A 19664-nucleotide genomic window follows, 5' to 3' on the forward strand; every position below is an offset into this window, starting at 1 on the left:
AAGAATGGTTAGAGATACACATCTTGGTACTCTACAAACTCTCAAGATGCTGGGGGGACCACTGTGGAGAAGCTAGATGTCGTCTTCCACTTCCTGACCAAGCAACCAAACCAAAAATATAGAATATCATTGTTTTAACTTAGACCTCAAGATATATACAGTCCGTTTATTTATCTCGTACTTTTCCGTCGCTATACTTTGATAATAATAAAAAAATTTGAAACTTTTAGAGACTTAAGTTTTTAAAAAATTGATACATCGCACCATCATTCTTTTTAGGGGGAGAGGGGGGCACAAGATATTGACCCCCCCCCCCATACAGTGAAACCCTTAATAACGAATACATCGAAAGAATTCATCAAATGTCGTATTCTTCACTTACTGATAATTAAATGTTGCAGATATTTAGTTTTAATTAAATGATTATATGGAACTCTTTAAAACTGTTCCCGCATATTCATGGCTATTTATTTATTTTCGGAAATACTGAAATTTACGTAATATAGTATAAAACTCATTGAAAAATTGTCAAGACGACATTTGATAAATTCTTCCGATGTATTCGTTATTAAGGGTTTCACTGTATATAATTTTGTATTGCGATTATAAGAATTTTATTTTCTATTTTTATCTCTGAATGTTAACCCTCGGATTTCTATTTATATTTGAATAAATAGAGCTATACCAGGTTTTAAATCTTGTATGTCATCAAATTACCATAAATTTTACTCAATGTTTGGTGAAAAATTTTGACATTTTTGGTAAAATAAATGATCCAAGAAAGGTTGATATCAGAAAAATGTTGAAATTAATAAAAATTTTGAAGTTCTGTCTACAAAAATAATAATTGAAATTTTGCAAAAGTTTTGGCAGAAATCCTCAGTACTAAGATAACATATTCATCAGCTTGCGAAACTTTTTAAAAACAAGTAGACAGCAGAATTATGATAAAATATAATTTATCTAAATATCTAAATTTTCTATCTGTTCACCGTATATGGTCAGATTAAATTAAATTTCACGTTGGGTTTAACTTGATTTTTTTTTGAATAGCTAGATTCTTTTCCTAAAGAGAAATTAAAAATCAAATTGATTTGTTTTGCTAATACATTCTTAAGAATTAAATCTAAATTAGAGGTTAGATGAGGTGACAACGTTGTACCAGTACTTTTGCATAAATTTGACTTTTACTTATGTCTACTCTACAGCTATTGCTTGCTGATCGCGCGCCCCCTGGTGTTGAACATTTTAGAATTACTCAAGTTATAATATTGTACTGTACGCCAAAAAAATAAACTTATTATTATTTTTTTTTATCATAGATTAGAATAAATACATCAAAGAAGCTTAATACCGGATACATAAAATGGGAGCTTTCCTTTCAATTTGTTTTTTTTTTAATAAAAAAGTGTGTATGACTGTTCGTGTGTCAGAAACATACAGCTTAAACGAATGAACCTCTAGCTGGAAGTCTTATTTATTGCAAATCTCTGTTCTGGATCTTAAAAAATAGATTTTGTAAATAGAATATTTTTTTTTTAATTTTACAGGTAATGTAATTTAAGCCGGAAAACCAAAAGGCCTAAATTATCGGCTGCTAATAAAACGGGACGGATCGCTCGAAGTTTGCCATTAAAGTTCATTTTCATAAACATAAAAACTGTACAAAAAATACAAACTAATAATATATTTCTATGAAATTATGTTTTACAAAATTAATATATGTCACATTTAAAGATTTATATTGGTATATATGTAGATTACTGGGTGAGCAGAAGGATTATGTACATTATGTACAGTAGTTTAGTTTGTGCATGAATTAACCCTGAGGAAAGCATATTTGATTCTTCTTTGATTGGACTCTCCACAACCATATCTACAACAAAAATGTTAAATTAAATGAAAGTAAAATTAGTTTCTATTCCAAGGGATTTCTAAAATGTGGTCTGCTTGTTCTTATTTTCAATTTGTCAAATATATCCGAATTGTCTAAATATTCAATATCTTAGTCATCATTATTAAAACAGCACTTTTCAGAAATCAGTATTTTTGTTATCTATTTAAATATATAAGAAAGATTTTTATATTGTCACTTAAGATCCTTGTTCATAGCCCACACTCTACACACATTACATTCCACATTCCCCGAAAACGTACCGTATTCTACACGCCGTCTTCAAAGATTTGAATAAAACGGAAGAAGTTAATAATAATACTTTTAGAATATAAAATCACTGGAATGCATGGTAATCAAACATTAGAGAAAAGGCTTAAGATAACTTCATGATCCGGCCTTGATCAGTGAAAGGGTACCGTTGTGAACTTGTTAAACGAACATGCCAATGTATAAATGGAGGGAAACTTGAAATTTCGTCTAACCCCGTGTGTTATCACATTGAACAGTCCATATAAGGAACATTTCAGAAGTTTGCAAGAAACCCGGTTATTCTTGCAAAACCATTTTTAACCCGTCCGTCAAATTCAAAGTTCAGATGTTAACCGTTAAAAGATAAAAATTTTACTGATTTTCTTGTCAGCCGATAGATTTCTGTGTCCAACAAGAATGAGTTAAACTTCTGATTTAATAGTTTTTGTCTCTATAATTCATAATTCAATTTTCCCCTTAAACTCCTGAAACTATTAAGTCTAATTGATTACTAGGATTGAGAGAAAACATATTATATTAAAGTATCATTAAGATATATACTCAGGCAGAGCTGGGCGATTTAGTCCCTCTTTAATCCGCTCGTTAGAGATTAATTAAATTAACGAAACGGAAAGGACCGTTATGTTATCATTTGTTTTAATTTTTAACTGAACATTCAGTTCAATTCTTGACTTAAAAACTTTAAAAAAAAACTTTTTAAAAAACTTTAAAAATCTCTGTTCTTTAATGAAAACTTTTCAAGCCTGATAATTCAACCGTTTAAAAAAATGTTTATTGTAGTTTAAGGATAATTTGAGCAAAAAAAAACGAAAATGTCAGTTTTTAGAAATAAGTATTGATTTGTTTTCGTTTTTTCTTGAACTGCCAGTTTTTTTCGGTTTTGTCGATAAGTTAGAACTCGTCTGTATTTTCCTGGCTTAAAGCAAAAAACTTTTCTTTAGAATATTATGAAATAGGAAATTCAGCGGTCACAAATCCGTAACAAATATCTCTGTGAATTTTGGTTAAAAGCTTTCAATGTCTCATCCATCTTTACTTAGATTTAAATTTTAGCTTAGCTGTATGCTTAAATTATGCAAACTTAGAAACCGAGCCGGAGGGGGGGGGGGTCAGCATTCCCCCCATTTCAAAATGTATACCGTTAAAACACAAATTGATAGGTTTCTTCACAGAACTAACAACATGAAAATTTTATTTACTTGAATAATTTGCTGAAATAATTAAATTGCGTATATAGAAGAGTACAGTGGTTTCTTGTCATTGAGGCTCTAAGCAGATCTTCGTGGTTCGACATTTATAGAAAAGCGTTTCCGATCAATTTTCCGAATAAGTTCCGATTAGACTTTCGGAACCTTTCCTACAGATGTCAAGAATGCAAAACCATTAAAAACCATCAGAAATTAAGTGCAAACCTTCTTCAACATTATACAGCATGCAGGGTTTTCTTGCAATTGCAGTAAAATATAAATGAAAAAGGATAAAATAAATTTTGTGCAGTCGTCCTAAAATCTCATTCCTTGTAGTTAAATCTGTACGTTTAATCTTGGTGAAACATATAAAACTACAGCTATGAAGTCTAAACTATAAAACCATTTCAAGCTGTTGTAGGTATTCTAAAAGCATGTCGAGACCCTATAATAGATTCAGTTGAAATGCATAAAAGAAATATCAAAGGTTGCTGAATAAAATCTTCTGACTTTTCTCTTTTATTTACAGTTATAATCTGTGGGAAATATTCAAATAGATTTAAATCTACATAAAACTATAATTCTATAAAGATGATATCATAGACGGAACTAAATATTTCAAGCCATACTTCCTTCCTGGCTTCTCCATATCCGGCTCAAAAATAATTTATATCCTAAGATGTCAAACAGAAGAGTTATGTGTACTCTGCAGTTTAACCGGATATCAGCTAAAAATAATTGTTCGAATGTTTGGTCAATGAGGGAGGTACCAAATTTTACCTATTTTTTCAGGTTGCAAAAAAAATTATGATCCCCCTTTTTTTATTAATTTTTTTTTTAATTAATTGATTTTTCTTAATTTGAAACTGATTTTCTTTGCTGAATCATTAGTTACTAGAAATTCAAGGCGCTTCGCGCCCTTCTTTCTAGACTTTTAGGGCGCTTCGCGCCCATCTTCAATTTAAATTGTGAACATGTTCTAAATGTTTACATTTAAAAACAAAGAAGAAAAAAATTTTGCGGATTTAAAAAAAAAAATTCGCGGATTTTCAAGATTTTTTTTTTACAAAATTAAAAACCTTTAAAATACATTTTTTTTTAAATTTTTATCATTCATAAGCATTCCCTGTGGTCACGTGATGTCCCACAAAAAATTTGGCCCCGATAGGTTCAGCCGTTTTGATGTTTATTGGATACAAACAGACAGACAAACAAACAGACCATCCAAATTTATATATAGATACCGTTTGTGTAAAAAAATTAAACGTTTCATTTTAACGTTTTAGGTCGTCATTAATGTCTTATACTTTGTTGCTATTCCTGTAAATACATATACAAAAGTAAACATATTACAGAATGCTACTTTTGTAACTTTTCAAATTACACAGAAATAAAACCATAGTAGTTGATATAATATATATATATTAGTCTAATAAAAATCCACTGATATTAAACAATATTTTTTTCTGATCAAAAATATTGTGAAGACGACAACTTGGAATTTTTTAGGAAAAAAAATGAAACAGGTTTAAAAACTCCGTTGTCCGTTCATTTTTCGGCTAAAAGACGTAAAAGTGAAACATGAGGTATGTTAGGAATGTTTTTTAAAACATAAATTACACTGCAGTTTTTTGGAGGAATATAATAACATTAGATTCTGTTTTCTCTAACCCAGCCTTGACTCCCGCCCAACTGTGCAATTCTTGTAAGTTTAATACTTAATTTGCATAGTTTAAAAAATAAACACACCCCCCCCCCCCATTTAGTTTTGATCCATACTATACGGGTTAACAGAAAAGACATATATGTTTGCAAATTCCACAATTTGCAAATGTTATGGTTTTCAGTCCCCGCCAGTTGTGCATAATTTCTTTCCATTGTTTATCAGCAGAAAACGCTTGGTTCTATCTTTTCCATTGTTTATCAGCAGTAAACGCTTGGTTCTATCTTTTCCATTGTTTATCAGCAGTAAACGCTTGGTTCTATCTTTTCCATTTATAATTCTGAACTAAACATTCTAATATAAAAGTGAAAATAATCCATCACCATATTATTGTGAAAAAAAATACTTTTTATTATTATAGGGTTACCCACAAAGAATGAGACTTCAGAGACGGAATTTCTTTAATTCTCTTTCTTACATTCTTAGAATTCCCTGCATACCAAAACCAACTTTTCTTTTCTAATTCATTTAGTAAACCATTAAAACAGTAAATTAAAGGCATACACTAAAATCAAGCTTTAAATCGTCATGTTCTAAGAATTGTGGGTCGTCAGTAGTATATGTATTTACATTATATAATTGTTTACGTTTTTCAAAAAAAATCCACCCAACTTCTCTGCATCAAAACAAAAGTAGAAATTGAACAAAAACATTGATCTAAACTAAGATTATCAAAACATACAGTGGAACACATACAACTGTGGAATAGGAAGACGACTGTTAAACTTCAGTTATGATTTAAAAATAGTTCAATAAACATAAAACACAGCAATTGTGCAATGTACACAGATACATTTCACTCGATTAACTTAATTGTCAAGCTACTAGTAAAACGATTTGCTTTTTAACAACATCAAATAGAAAAAGATTGCGTAAATCTCGTCTTCCAGATCCAGAGAACTGAGGGTCCTGCTGTATTGAAATTCCAAAAATGGAACAGTTCTTGTCAGTTGTAACAAAATATTGTGGAATCAGCGAAAAATAAAATTAAAAAAATAAAAACTGACCTTTTCCCCTCGTATAAAATATAAACTCCTGAGAGGGATCACTCCACCCGTATCTGTTGTACGCCTGAAATAAAAACCTTTAATTTCTAAGAGTACTATTTAGCAGTTAAAGAAGAGACCGGATAGATAAAATATTTAAACTAAGAGAGTACAGTATTATAGAATTAATGCTGATAACGAATTTACGGTCAATTATTTAGAAATCATACACCGTTAAACGTCTCATTGTTATTAATGAATCCCAAAAAATGTATCTCTATAATACTTGAATCTTTGTTCAATACAGGGTGTCCCACGAAACATGACAGTTGGTGAATATTTATGAATAGTAAGCGAATAAAATTTTTACTTTAATAGTTTAGGATATTACACTTAAAACTCACTTATTTAACACTCAATAATTATACTATAAGACAAGAGAAAATTAGAAACAATTTATTTTTTTCTGATAAATCAAAAAAAAAAATTTAAACAAAATTTACTTCAAATAAGTTTAAAATAAAGTTTTAAATTACCAGGGTTATATCTTTGTTTTTTGACGTTTTTTTCCTGCTTTTTCCATATTTTCATGAATTAAGTCAGACTTTGTAGAAATTGTCAACATCATTCAAACAAACCCTTAAAACTTTATCCACAAATCGTTTGTCCCTGATGTAGTTTAACATTCGGCTCATTTTTGCTGGGACAGTAGAATACCTCAGATTTTATAATGTGTAAATATTATTGGACTTGTTTATGGTATTTATTAAATAAAGGGCTCCTTAAGAATACGATGAACATTTTTTAACTTTTGAGAATAAAGATTATCCAAGGTAGTGCAGTAAATCAAATTAAAGAGTAATGTATCAAGCACATTAAGGTTTAAACATGTTAGAACTCAGGGAACATAATCTAATTTTTCTTCCTGGGAGCAAAGTCTAAACTTACTTTTAGCAACTTGTATGTTAACATTTTATTCTGTTTAATTAGATTATCTCTAGTCTCATGCTATTTCGTATAAAAAATACATGAGAGTACATCATGAAATATTTTACAGTTTTATATTCACATAAAAGTATATTTTGGTGAGTTTATTGGTAAATATTAAAGATGGTAAGTGGATAAAGGCATGTTACAGCACCGTTATATTATTTGTATCTTATACATTATACAACCATTTTACTTTCCTCTAACTTTAATATAGAACAAACATTATAGTTAACAATGTTTCATAAAAAAAATAAGTTCTTGTTTAATTAGCAAAAAATGTTTTTAAAATGTTTATTTGAAGATATTTGCCCTAAAGTTTAAACACTTGGCTTTTAACTATTAAACAAAATTTTGTTTTAAATATCAAACTGAAAAAAATCGAAATTGAGAACATTTTTTTTCAAAATTATGAACGAAGTCGAAATGATGTGAAACCTCCCAATTTTTCGGTACGTTCTTCATGACGAACAAAATATTGGTTTCTTTAAACATCAGTTTATATCACAGAACTTTTGTATTGTTAATCTCTGGATCAAGCATTAATCTCCAAATTATGGGATCAAGCATTGACTCTTCAGTTTAAAAGTGCCTACATTCCATATTGAGATTAAGCCTTCAAGATTGAGATTACTCCACAAGAATAGTTCCGACCGCAGATAAGATAGAACAAAGAGAGGTAATTTAAAATCGTAACAAATAATGGCATTTGGGAGACATATTTGATCTGAGTTTTGTTTATTCAAGGATCGACAAGGTCAAATAATCTCCTGCACAAGGTTTCTTTTAAGTTAAAGTAAAATTTGACTTTTGCCAAAGATTTGACAAGTTGCACAAAGAGAACCCAATCGTGGACGAAGAGAACCCAACCGTATACTAGGTACAATATCTGTTGTCCTATCCTTGTAATCTATAATCCAAAACTTACCTTTACAATTGTGACGTAAGCACTATCGGATTCCAGCTTTGTGATCTCTAAGGATTAATGACGTAGATAAATATTATCTTTTGATCAAATATTTCAACCAAAGTCCCGGTAATAGGAATACAAGGCTCATTTAGCTCACATTAAAACACAAGCAAAATCGACCAAAGGAAGGGAAAAAAGGGAAGCGTATTATTTCGTCTCAGAGACAGTTGTGGCAATGTCAAGTGACCTTTCATTTGAAGAAGATCATGGCCGATGGATTCCCAGCTATATGAACTCCATCTTATAGAAAAGAAAATTGTCGATGCTTCAATTTGTGTGTGAAGAAATGTATTGTACAGTAAGTCATTATTTTAGTTTAGATCAGAATAAAAAAATCTGCAGGGCAACTGGGACAACCTTTGTCGAACGCATTGAGATTTGGACTAAACTGTTAGTTATGTCTGCTGGAATAATATACTACTTTTTTGGAAGTTAAACAAAATGATGCAAGATCCCAATAAAAGGAAACTCTAGCCGCTGAGTGCTGATTTTGTAATGCATTCATTTTAATAATCTTAAAAACATAAACAAAATCCAGGTTCAGTTTTTACTTATCTTTTCACAATGAAAATATTTAAAACTTAAAATAACAGAAAGTTGGAAACTTTTAAATAAATAAATTTAGTTAAATGCATTCCGTTCATTTAAAAATGTCCAACCCAATCTAGTTAAAGATTTCCAAATACGTATTTTAAAACCAATTTTTTCCATCCCTTGACTTCCCATCTCAGTTTCCAAAAATAACATAGAATTAAACAGTTTATGAGGGTTAAGGTTATTTTATAATATACTATATTGTTTTAAAATGATTATAATTGTATACGCAATTCAAATAAGAAACCAGGATGAATTTTGTGAATTAAAAGGATCTTTTTAACAAATATTGTTTCGATGAAACTAAAATAAACTATCTATATCTTCCCTAGAGCATGTTGGTCCTCCTTATAGTTCTCCTTTACTGGATAATCTACAATATCCCAGGCATATACAACCGAACCATCCTAAATATCAAGGTATATATAGTACTAGAGCATGTTGATCCTTCTTATAGTTCTCCTTTACTGGATAATCTATAATATCCCAGGCATACAACCGAACCATCCTAAATATCAAGGTATATATAGTACTAGAGCATGTTGATCCTTCTTATAGTTCTCCTTTACTGGATAATCTATAATATCCCAGGCATACAACCGAACCATCCTAAATATCAAGGTATATATAGTACTAGAGCATGTTGATCCTCCTTATAGTTCTCCTTTACTGGATAATCTACAATATCCCAGGAATATACAACCGAACCATCCTAAATATCAAGGTATATATATAGTACTAGAGCATATTGATCCTCTTAATAGTTCTCCTATACTGGATAAACTACAATATCCCAGGCATATACAATCGTTGAAAAACTGAAAAACCTCTGGAAATCATAGATTTTATTGATCCAGGGGGCTTTTGAGCTCACATAGCCCTATACCCCTTTCATGTACCAGAGAAGGTTAGTCCTCCTTGTTCACCTTGATCATCACCACCTAAACACTAACCAGGAACCCTAACATGGATAATTTAATTCAGGAAAAGTATAATATTATTTTCTTATGAAGATTTATGGACCAGTTGTTAATGGGTAGTTTCTCCTCAGGATAAAACAGTTTATCTGGTGGAAATTTTGCAGAAACATAACAGTAACTTTTTACCAATTAAAGGGAATATACTCTAAATTTATTAAGTCCGTTAACTTAAAAAAATTATTTCTAAAATTTTTGAATTTATTGTTACATAAAGAAATGCTGTTTTTTATTCTTAATTAAGAAACATTAAAATTATGTAATAATTTAGAAAATACCATTTGGATTTTTCAATTTTCTCGTTCTGCAGCTAGTTGATAAAATAAAAATATAATATTTCGATTAATCCTGTTACAATGGTCGCTTTATTAACGTATATCTTCAATGCAAGATGTAAATATTATGAAATACTTGTTGTACAAACCGAGCAATATATCTTGTAACATCGGTCCTATATTCTTTTGTACGTTGTACACTGTAAATGCTGGATAATTGGGCCTGCTCAGTAAAATTACGCTGGTCAAGGTTATAATGCAAGGACAGTTAATTGTCATTGCGTATACTCTGCGTACATATTGCCATTGCGTATACTCTGCGTATTGAAACCAGTTCTCTCTGGGCGGAATTTGTAAACAAGAATAGATGCATCAGTGTTCGTTAAATATCCGAGGAGGTGAAAAGCATTAAATTTTGATAATTTTGATAATTCACATAATAGTTTCCTATGACCAGAATATTTTAATGCTCTTTTATGTGAAAGATGGATCCCATGTCAGGCTTCGACATCCGTATTGTGTTTATATTCCCGCCCAGAGACAGTACACTGCAGTACAAAAGATGCGTACACTCTAAAATAACTTTCTTTCATTAGAATCTTGGGCCTAGCTATGTAAAATGTACATTGTACGTCCTTTATATTTGGTTTGGTTGGATCTGAATACTAGTTAAAAACTTCTGGTTCTTGATGATGTATCTGTATTTTTTATTTTATTATTCTCTATTGTATGACAGGATAGAAGAGGCTTATCCTACTTACAAAGGAGAAGTCCAACCAAACTCAGCTTACAAAGAGGAATCAGAAAATTCATGGATATCAAATAAAACCTGATTTGTTTCTTCATAAAGTGGCATCCCTCAAACTTTGGAATAGTAGTTTGTGTATTCAGGAGTTATTTCCGGAGTTTGTCTTTCCGGAGTTTTTATCTCCGGAATTTGTCTTTCCCAGAGTTTGTATTTCTAGGGTTTGCATTTCCGGAGTTCCATTTCCAAAGTTTGCATTTCCAGAGTTTGCATTTCCGGAGTTTGTGTTTTTGGAGTTTGTCTTTTCGTATATGGTAATGGCGCCTTGTGGACATTTAAGCAATCATGTATGTATTTGATGTTGTTCTTAAGCGAAAAGTTTTAGCAATAGTTAAAAAAACAGCTTATCAAGTGAAATTATTAATGGGTCTGTGCACACTGCACAAACTCTGTTTTTTATGTTAATTGGAGTAAATCATAACTTGAGTCTTTCAATTGCTTTTTATATTAAATATAAAAGATTAAAATGTGTAGAACACAGAAAATGATTGGTTTTCTATTATTTAACAGATGAATGCACAAATAAAAGAAATAACCAGGTTTTGTTATTTATACGCGAGTAAAAACATTTTTGATTTGTTTATGTTGAACAATATTAAAATGAACACTGAAATTTTTAAAACACTTTTTGAACTGAAACTTCTTTTTGTTTATTCTACTTAAGAAAAGAATGATGGTAATTAGTATGCTTTGCTTACATCCTAATTATTCCCTAATTAGTATGCATGATATACTATAAACAGGAGTATACAAGATAATTAAGTTCCATTGCAACCTTTGAAAACTTTAAACTTTATCCCAGGGCAAAATTCAAACTAAATCTCAAACTTTATGAAAAGAATATTTAATTTGATATTCTTGGGATAGGCGATATTAAAGAAAATTATTTTCAAAGGAATTGAGTTTTTGCCACAAACTTAAATTTTCGAATTTCAACAACTTAGCGACCTGATGTTGTAAACAATTGATATTTCAAACTTAGATCAGTTCAAGAATGTAAGGCAAGGAAAGTCAATTGCGGTTGTGTATACTCTGTGTACATATTGAAACCAGTTCTCTCTGGGCGGTATTTGTAAACAATAATAGATGCATCAGTGTTCGTTTAGTATCCGAGGAGGTTAAAAGCATTAAATTTTGATAATTTTGATAATTTACATAGTTTCCTATGACCAGAATATTTCATTGATTTTTTATGTGAATCATGGATCCCATGTCAGGCTTCGACATCCGTCTTGTGTTTACATTAGCGCCCAGAGACAGTACACTGCAGTACTAAAGATGTGTACACTTCTGAAATGACTTTCCTTGCCTTACATCCATAGGATCAGTTGAGCTAACATAATTCATAGTTTGAAATATCTAAGGTCTACGACATTTGATTGGGACAATGTAAGGATTCGAAAATCAGAGTTGGTTGCAAAGACTCAATTCCTTTAATTCTGAATTTTTTATAGGATTATCTCTAATCTTGGGAACCCAGAGTTGGAAACCCAGCTTTTTGCTATGGTCGGATATAAGAACTAATAAACCCAAGCAGGTCGTCAATAATACGTTTTGCTCTAAAATGCCGTTTTAACCTTCCAAATTTTTATTTTTAAAAATAACATAAAAGACGTTTGATTTTTTTTGAGCGGAGTACAATTTGAAGGCTTAAACGACATTTTAAAGCAAAATGTTTCAATGGCGAACCCCCCCCCCCCATTTATGGAAATTGTACTTGTAGCTTTATTCAAATAAAACGACGTTCAGAGGGTGAAAAATCTATTGAAAATGTTTGGAAGAGGGACAGAGAAGATTTTCGATTATTAGACCTATAACTCAACTTTGAATACGTATGTGGTTCAAAAGTTTGGACATCTAACGTCATAATTAATGTAAAGGGGAAGGTATTATTCCGAAGAAATGCTTAAAACTTAAAATGTTTAAAACACCTTTTTAACTCCACAAAAACTAACTTCAAATCGTGGTATCGTTTTTCATTATTTAAAAGTTTAAGACTAATAGTTTGTTAGTCTTAACCCTTCCTGTTTTCTAAACAACGCCCAACCCTAGTTTTACAACATAATTTATGGTATTTGTTTTCTAGATTTCCTTCTCAGACCCTGTTTACCAATACTCTTCATTGACACTTTAATGTTTATAAATACTGTTTTTGTTGGTAGCTATTATCTAGTTCCTTGCTATTATCTTGCAAAACAAAATTAGAATTAGTTATTGGTTGGAACAGTTCTTAGAAAACATTTCTTACTGCAAGCAGAAATATGGAAAGGGAATTTACAGAAATTTTGTCTGAGAAATTTCAGTTGTTAGTATAAGTAAATAAAACCATTGTTTAAAAACTGACTTAAACATTTATAGTTTGTTATCAAAACTTTTTAAAAACGTGCTTTTTTGTGAACCTTAAATATACATGTGATCAAATGAATTTTGCAAAATACTTCCTTCAAAGTTTTGTTCACCTTTAAATTATTCAAATTCTGTGTTGTACAAAAGTGAAACTGAAGATGTTAAGTCTGCATGGTTTAGTCTCATAAGTACACACCAGAGATAATGGGAGGGTAATTTCCTAGAGAACGATTTTTGGACCCTCCCCCCTCCTATCAATTTTGTACATGGATATAATTAATCATGTGGCCGCAGCGCCCGGCCCTCCAGACTGTCCTAGTCGCGGCGCTCGGCCCCCTAACCTGTCCTAGCCGTAGCGCTCGGCCCAGAAATTGTCTTACCCTAACCTAGCCCCAAAAATAATAAAAAATGAATAAAAATAAGTGGTCATGTATGTACATAATTGATATGAGGGGGGAAGGCGGGAGGGGGGTGGTCTAAACATCGTATACTAGGACGGACCCTAATGGGAGATCTATTAAAGGCTGTGATATTTTATCTGTAGAGAAAGGGGAATAGTAAAAAAAGAGGCGTTAGATAACAGTCACAAAACATTCTGTACAAGTATAGCAGTACGAGTATGGTCTATTTATCTGGGCACTCTATGAATATATTTATCATATAAACTATAAATACACTGTAAAACCTATAATCAAAGAGAATTTAATAAAACTAAATATTTTAAAAGATAGAATATGAATCAACCGTGGATGAAGTAATACAGATACACAGAAAATGTTGAGGTTTTGAGAAAAGCTGCAAGAAGAAACATCTATAGTTTATTGTTTACTTTCTATAATATCCCTTTCTCTTCGGCTGCTGCCATCTCTTGGAAATAAGATTAAATTTTGCAATACACAACAAACCGTAATATTTTACAAAAATTAAGGACAATCCTGTGATACAACTGAAAATCTGTAATCTGTTTATAAACATTTTTAGCTTGGCTTTACAATTTCATCACATTTCAAAAAATTATATGATTTTATAGGGAAAACTTAATGGCTGCAATTGTGAATAAAAAGTAAGCAGTATTGACGTCTCTTCTTTCTGAATTTTGTAAAGGTACATATATGAGTTGTCTGCTAAACTATTTAGGCAGGAGGGTTCTATCGCCCTCCATATCCATATATTATTACATACTTGGAATCAACTTACTGGTAGTTTCCGGTTCATAATCTGATACAAGGAGATGTTTTGTTGTGGTTCAGATTTCCAGATGAGAGTATATGAATTTTTCCGGTCAGCCACATCCTTGCTCAATACCTGGGGAGGATCAGGGTTTCCTGAAAATATTCTTTAAATAGTTTATCTAAAACATTTCACACAATCCTCTCATGATCCACACATCTCCTGGATAGGTTACACTTATACTCTTGTTCAAAACAGGTGCAATTTGTAATTTGAAAGCGTTTATTAAGCACAGTTCGATTTCCAATTGTAAATTAAAGGAACTGTAAAGGAAAAATGAAAGTGGGTATAGACTGAAAGCTAATCACTTTAGCTCTTGATCGCGACCAAAGAAAGTTATATATGATGTTCCTGTTTCGAGAAATTGATATAAAACTGTGTCAAAGGAATTGAGTCTTTAGAACAAAATCAAATATTTAAACCACAATATCTTTAGAACTCGATGTTGTAAACCTTTGATATTTCAAACTCTGATTATTTAATCTAGCAGAATTCATAGTTTGAAATATCTAAGGTCTGCAACATTTGGTTCCAAAGATATAGTGATTAGAAAATCAGAGTTTGTGGCAAAGACTCAATTCCTTTATACTAAAATTCGTATATATATACAATTTTGTTTAGAAATAGTAGGCTTAAACAGATCATATCCAGCAAATATGCAAACAATCTGAAAATGAATAATTCCAGAAAACCCTAATTGTAACTTAGGGTTTCTCCAATTATTATTTTATAATTTTTACTTTTATTTTTAATAGATATAATTGATAATATTATTTATAAGTCCGTTAAACGTCACCAAAACTCCCACCAATGAGAATGCAGTATACAGGTCACATGATACAGACAGAGACATGTGACCACTATTTTTCCTTTACAGTCCCTTTTAAATTTTGTTATAAAGCCTTAAATGTAACAGAGTTAAAGTGTAACCCAATGTTTTCATATTACGGATTGCAAACACATTTAAATATTATACTTTATATCTTTTCATAATGCGCTCAGGATGTTTCCTTCAGCTGTGACGGTTTAGTTTAAACTATCGGATATCAAAATCTAAATACAGTCTTTCTTGGATATCTTTAGATGGATATTCCGTATTTCTCTTGAATTCACCTAGATCTGTTTCCCTGGAAAAGTAAGGAAAATTAGTAGCCTAGCAATAAACCAGGCGACATTTAAACAGTATTTAATATTGATAATATTACTACTGATCACATGAAAGAAAAGTTTATTTCATTTCAGTTCGGAAGATTGCATGTTTTTAAAATGTATCCTCGATTCTTGCAGAGAGCCAAAGACAGTAAAATTACACCATCAAAATTCTTACAAACAAATCAAATTTTTATTTTTGGTGCAAAAAAAAGCTTAACAGGGTCATTTTATCCATATCACTAATAAAAGTGGCATTTAAACCCTTCCTTTGTTTTGCGGGACACCCTATATGTTGCAATCTCGTTGATGCGATTTATGCAGAAATAAATGCATCTCTTTATTTTCGATCTATGAAAACCCTGGCATTTGATTTCCTTTCCAAATGAAATAAAGTCGAATAATAATAAATATAAAATAACCCCGCACCCTGCACCTTGTACTTAAAAATATACACAAGATGGTTCAAGACAAATCTGTAAAAAGCGGAATGTTATGCAGATTAAAACGGTGTCGGTAAATTGAATGTTTTGAATTGATTGTCTTGCGGATTTCTGCAAAGAACAGAATTTCCAGAAAGAAAAACGACGATAGCTTCCATTGTTGATCATTTAACAGTTTTAATGGTACCGTTGTGAATCGGAAATGCATCTCTTTAAATGAAAGGTCCCTTATATAAAACCACGTCTGAATCCTTTAAAAAACATTAGAGTTCCTTTTTGAAGTCTACATATACGTAATTGTAAAGATTTTAATCAGGGAAATAAGAAAACTTGGGGAAATTTAAAACTAACAGTGTACTGAGTTTGTTTATATTGCTCCCAGATACTGCAGTACACTTTTGTGAAACTATATTTGGGGGTTCAAGCGCCAAAAAATGGTATGAGTGACTGGACAAAGCTACGAAACCCTGTATCTGAACCAGGTTTTATTAATGGAAACCCTGTATCTGACCCAGGTTTTATTTATGGAAACCCTGCATCTGAACCAGGTTTTATGAATGGAAACCCTGTATCTGAACCAGGTTTTATGAATGGAAACCCTGTATCTGAACCAGGTTTTATTAATGGAAACCCTGTATCTAAACCAGGTTTTATGAATGAAACCCTGTATCTGAACCAGGTTTTATTAATGGAAACCCTGTATCTGAACAAGGTTTTATGAACGGAAACCGTGTGTCTAAGTCAGGTTTAATGAATGAAACCCTGTATGTGAACCAGGTTTTATTAATGGAAACCTTGTATCTGAACCAGGTTTTAATAATGGAAACCCTGTATCTAAACCAGGTTTTATGAATGAAACCCTATATCTGAACCAGGTTTTATGAATGGAAACCCTGTATCTGAATCAGGTTTTATTAATGGAAACCCTGTATCTGAACCAGGTTGTCTGAATGGAAACCCTGTAACTGAACCAGGTTTTATTAATGGACACCCTGTATCTGAACCAGGTTTTAGGAATGGAAAAGGCAACAATTTCTGCGCAATTATATTTTCGTTGAATAGTATTATTTTCTAGGGTTAGTTTTAAATTTTATAATGATTCTCTTATTCTATTTTTTTTAAATGCATTGACCTCAAAAGATGATTCGGAGATTTCATTTTTAAATTTCCGGCTCTTGTGTATCTTCTATTCCCTACACTTCCACTACTGCATTTCCCTACCTCTTATCAGAACACTTTTTGATATCTGTCCAAACCGGTTCTGTGCAGTGCAATTGTAGTTACCCAGATATGTCTAAACAGTAAACAGATTCGGTTAAATTAATGAGCATTTTTAATCAGACAAACTTCTAAAAGACACACTTTTGAAAAGACAAACTCATGAAAAGACAAGCTCAGAAAAGAAATCTCTTGAAAAGACAAACTCAAGAGAGACAAACTTATGGAAAGGCAAAATCATGAGAAAAAAAATCTCAGTACGGATATTTAATCCGGAGAGTGCAAATTCCTGAAAAGAAAATCCTAAATAAAGATGTTTCCATTTTTTCATGTTTTATTTTTTAAAAGATTATAGGCCTCTTAAGTCACCGCAGAAGGGCGATGCCGAGCGCTGCGGCAAGGACAGGCTACGATGCCGAGCGATGCGGCTAGGACAGGCTAGAATGCATATTTATAGGGCTATAAAATTATTGGGGCCGAGCACTGCGGCTAGGATAGGCTAGAATGCCGAGCGTTGCGGCTAGGACAGGCTAGGATGCCGAGCGCTGCGGCTAGGACAGGCTAGGATGCCGAGTGCTGCCGCTAGAACAGGCTAGGATGCATATTTATGTGGATAGAAAATGCTTGGGACCGAGCACTGCGGCTAGGACAGGCTAGGATGCATATTTATGGGGCTAGAAAATGCTTGGGGCTGAGCGCTTCAGTAGTCTATATTTCCTGGGTTTAATTATTCAGAGTGTGTATTTCATTTGTTGCTTTATAGACATGAATGAACTTTTTACGTACAAATAAACATGTAAACTCGATGAAAGTGAAAATAAAGGTTTGTATGCGAACATGTGAAATATCATAATAGAATAATAAAAATATTTAATCTTATTAAAAGATGAGTTGAACTCTGTCATATTTGCCAGGGAAATCATAAATAAAAGAATTACCAGCATTACAAAACACAAAAAATGTTTAAAACATTTATAAAAATAATCTTGGTTGCTCTAGAGCTTAAATATAGGTTCACCCACAAAGGATGAGAACAGTTCTGGGTTTATACTGTATATTTACTTAATAATTCCCAGCAACTGTAAACTTTAAATTAGCCATAAAAAGATTATGCTTAAAGCAGAAGACTTGAATTTAACCTTCATCAGATTAAGAGAGTTTGAGGTCGTATTTACAGTCTCATCCTTTGTGGGTAACCCTGTATCATGATCACAGAATATCCCCGGAATTTAAATAAAACCAAAGATGAGATGTTTCTGTGAAATCTGAGATAAAATAAATTCCTCAAATCACAGAACAATATATTAGTTCAAAAACATTATAGGCATCGTATTACAAGTTTTACATTACGTTTGCAGACAGTTATTACATTGAAAGGGAGTGTTCGCGAAAAATTAAATGGGGTATAGGCTTAACGCGATAAAAAAGCGCTTTTGATCGCTACTAATCTTACTTCTATCTGTTGCGCCTATAAGGAGAAAATTGTTAAATACGTCTCATACCGAATAACTTAGCGTCCATACAAATTGAGAAAATTGCAACATACAACTTAGAACGTAAAAAAATCAATTTAATTTCAAACAAATCATTCAGATATTACAATTTATAGTCATCGATTATCTTTCGCCAAATATAATATTTTTAAACTAATTTGTTTTGAATTTGATTATTTCTCTTGTCGCTTGCGCAACTATCTAAGAATGCCGCGCACCACTCACATTTTTCAAAATTCGTTAAAAACGTTTTCTAAAAAATTAAAATATATAAGCCTATATCCCGTTTCATTTTTCGCGAACACTCTCTTTAAACATGGGTCCGGAATCAACAAATGACACTGAAGAGGGGAGCGAATTTACTGTCCTTCTTGGATAGGGTTTATTGTAAATTTAAACGATACTACCTCGTTGTAAACAAAAACATGCAGTACACTTAGGTATGCTCCAGTCTCCGTCTGAAAGTAATAAAGTCAAGTTTACCGTGCTGATAAATCAGGCAATCTTGTTTATCAAAAAATTTTTATAATGTGGGAAAACTAGCAAACAAAAATCAATAAAATTACAAAAACATTCAAATTATGAATAATAAAGGGTTAAGGGGGGTTAATAGGATTGTGTATGAATAGGGAAATCTTTTAGTTAAGTTTCAGTGGAACTTAATGTAAGATCTGTCAGATAATTTAGATTAAAGAAAATGAAAGTAAGTTTTTTAATCTCATCACTGCAGCAGAGGGATGTTAAAGTATTTTAATTAATTTTTTCTCCGGGTTTTTAATTAATTTTTCCTCTAGATTTTTAATTAATTTTTCCTCTAAATTTTTAATTAATTTTTCCTCCAGATTTATAATTAATTTTTCTTGTGAATTATTTTTATGAAACAGATAAGTTAAAAGTAGGGTTTTCAGAGGTTACACTTCCAGGTTACGGTTCTGAGACCCCCTGGAGATATTCCTGTATTCTACGATCCTGTAAAAGGGGTGTGCATGAAAGGGCGTACTAAACGGAAAAGGGTACACCCTACAGTAAAGGACGAAAAAGGGTACGGCTTACAGTTTAGGACAAAAAAGGGTACACCCTACAGTACAGAACGAATAAAGGTACAGCCTACAGT

The 19664-nt window shown here is 31.7% G+C and overlaps 1 protein-coding gene across 1 annotated transcript in view; it reads right to left on the reverse strand.

Moving 5' to 3' along the window:
• Positions 1-1672: 1672 nt before the first annotated feature.
• LOC111701050 (opioid-binding protein/cell adhesion molecule) overlaps positions 1673-19664 on the reverse strand; it is a 39566-nt gene continuing 21574 nt past the window's right edge. Inside the window, exons 12-18 of the mRNA XM_023472166.1 lie at positions 18958-19008; positions 17061-17133; positions 14215-14342; positions 8943-9021; positions 7979-8025; positions 6085-6148; positions 1673-1876 (exon numbers count right to left, since the gene is read on the reverse strand). Of these exons, the coding sequence (XP_023327934.1) occupies positions 1761-1876; positions 6085-6148; positions 7979-8025; positions 8943-9021; positions 14215-14342; positions 17061-17133; positions 18958-19008 (558 nt within the window). The 3' untranslated portion in view covers positions 1673-1760. The remainder of the gene's footprint in view (positions 1877-6084; positions 6149-7978; positions 8026-8942; positions 9022-14214; positions 14343-17060; positions 17134-18957; positions 19009-19664) is intronic.

The sequence above is a fragment of the Eurytemora carolleeae genome, unplaced genomic scaffold, assembly GCF_000591075.1.
Source record: "Eurytemora carolleeae unplaced genomic scaffold, Eaff_2.0 scaffold443, whole genome shotgun sequence".
NCBI lineage: Eukaryota > Metazoa > Arthropoda > Copepoda > Calanoida > Temoridae > Eurytemora > Eurytemora carolleeae.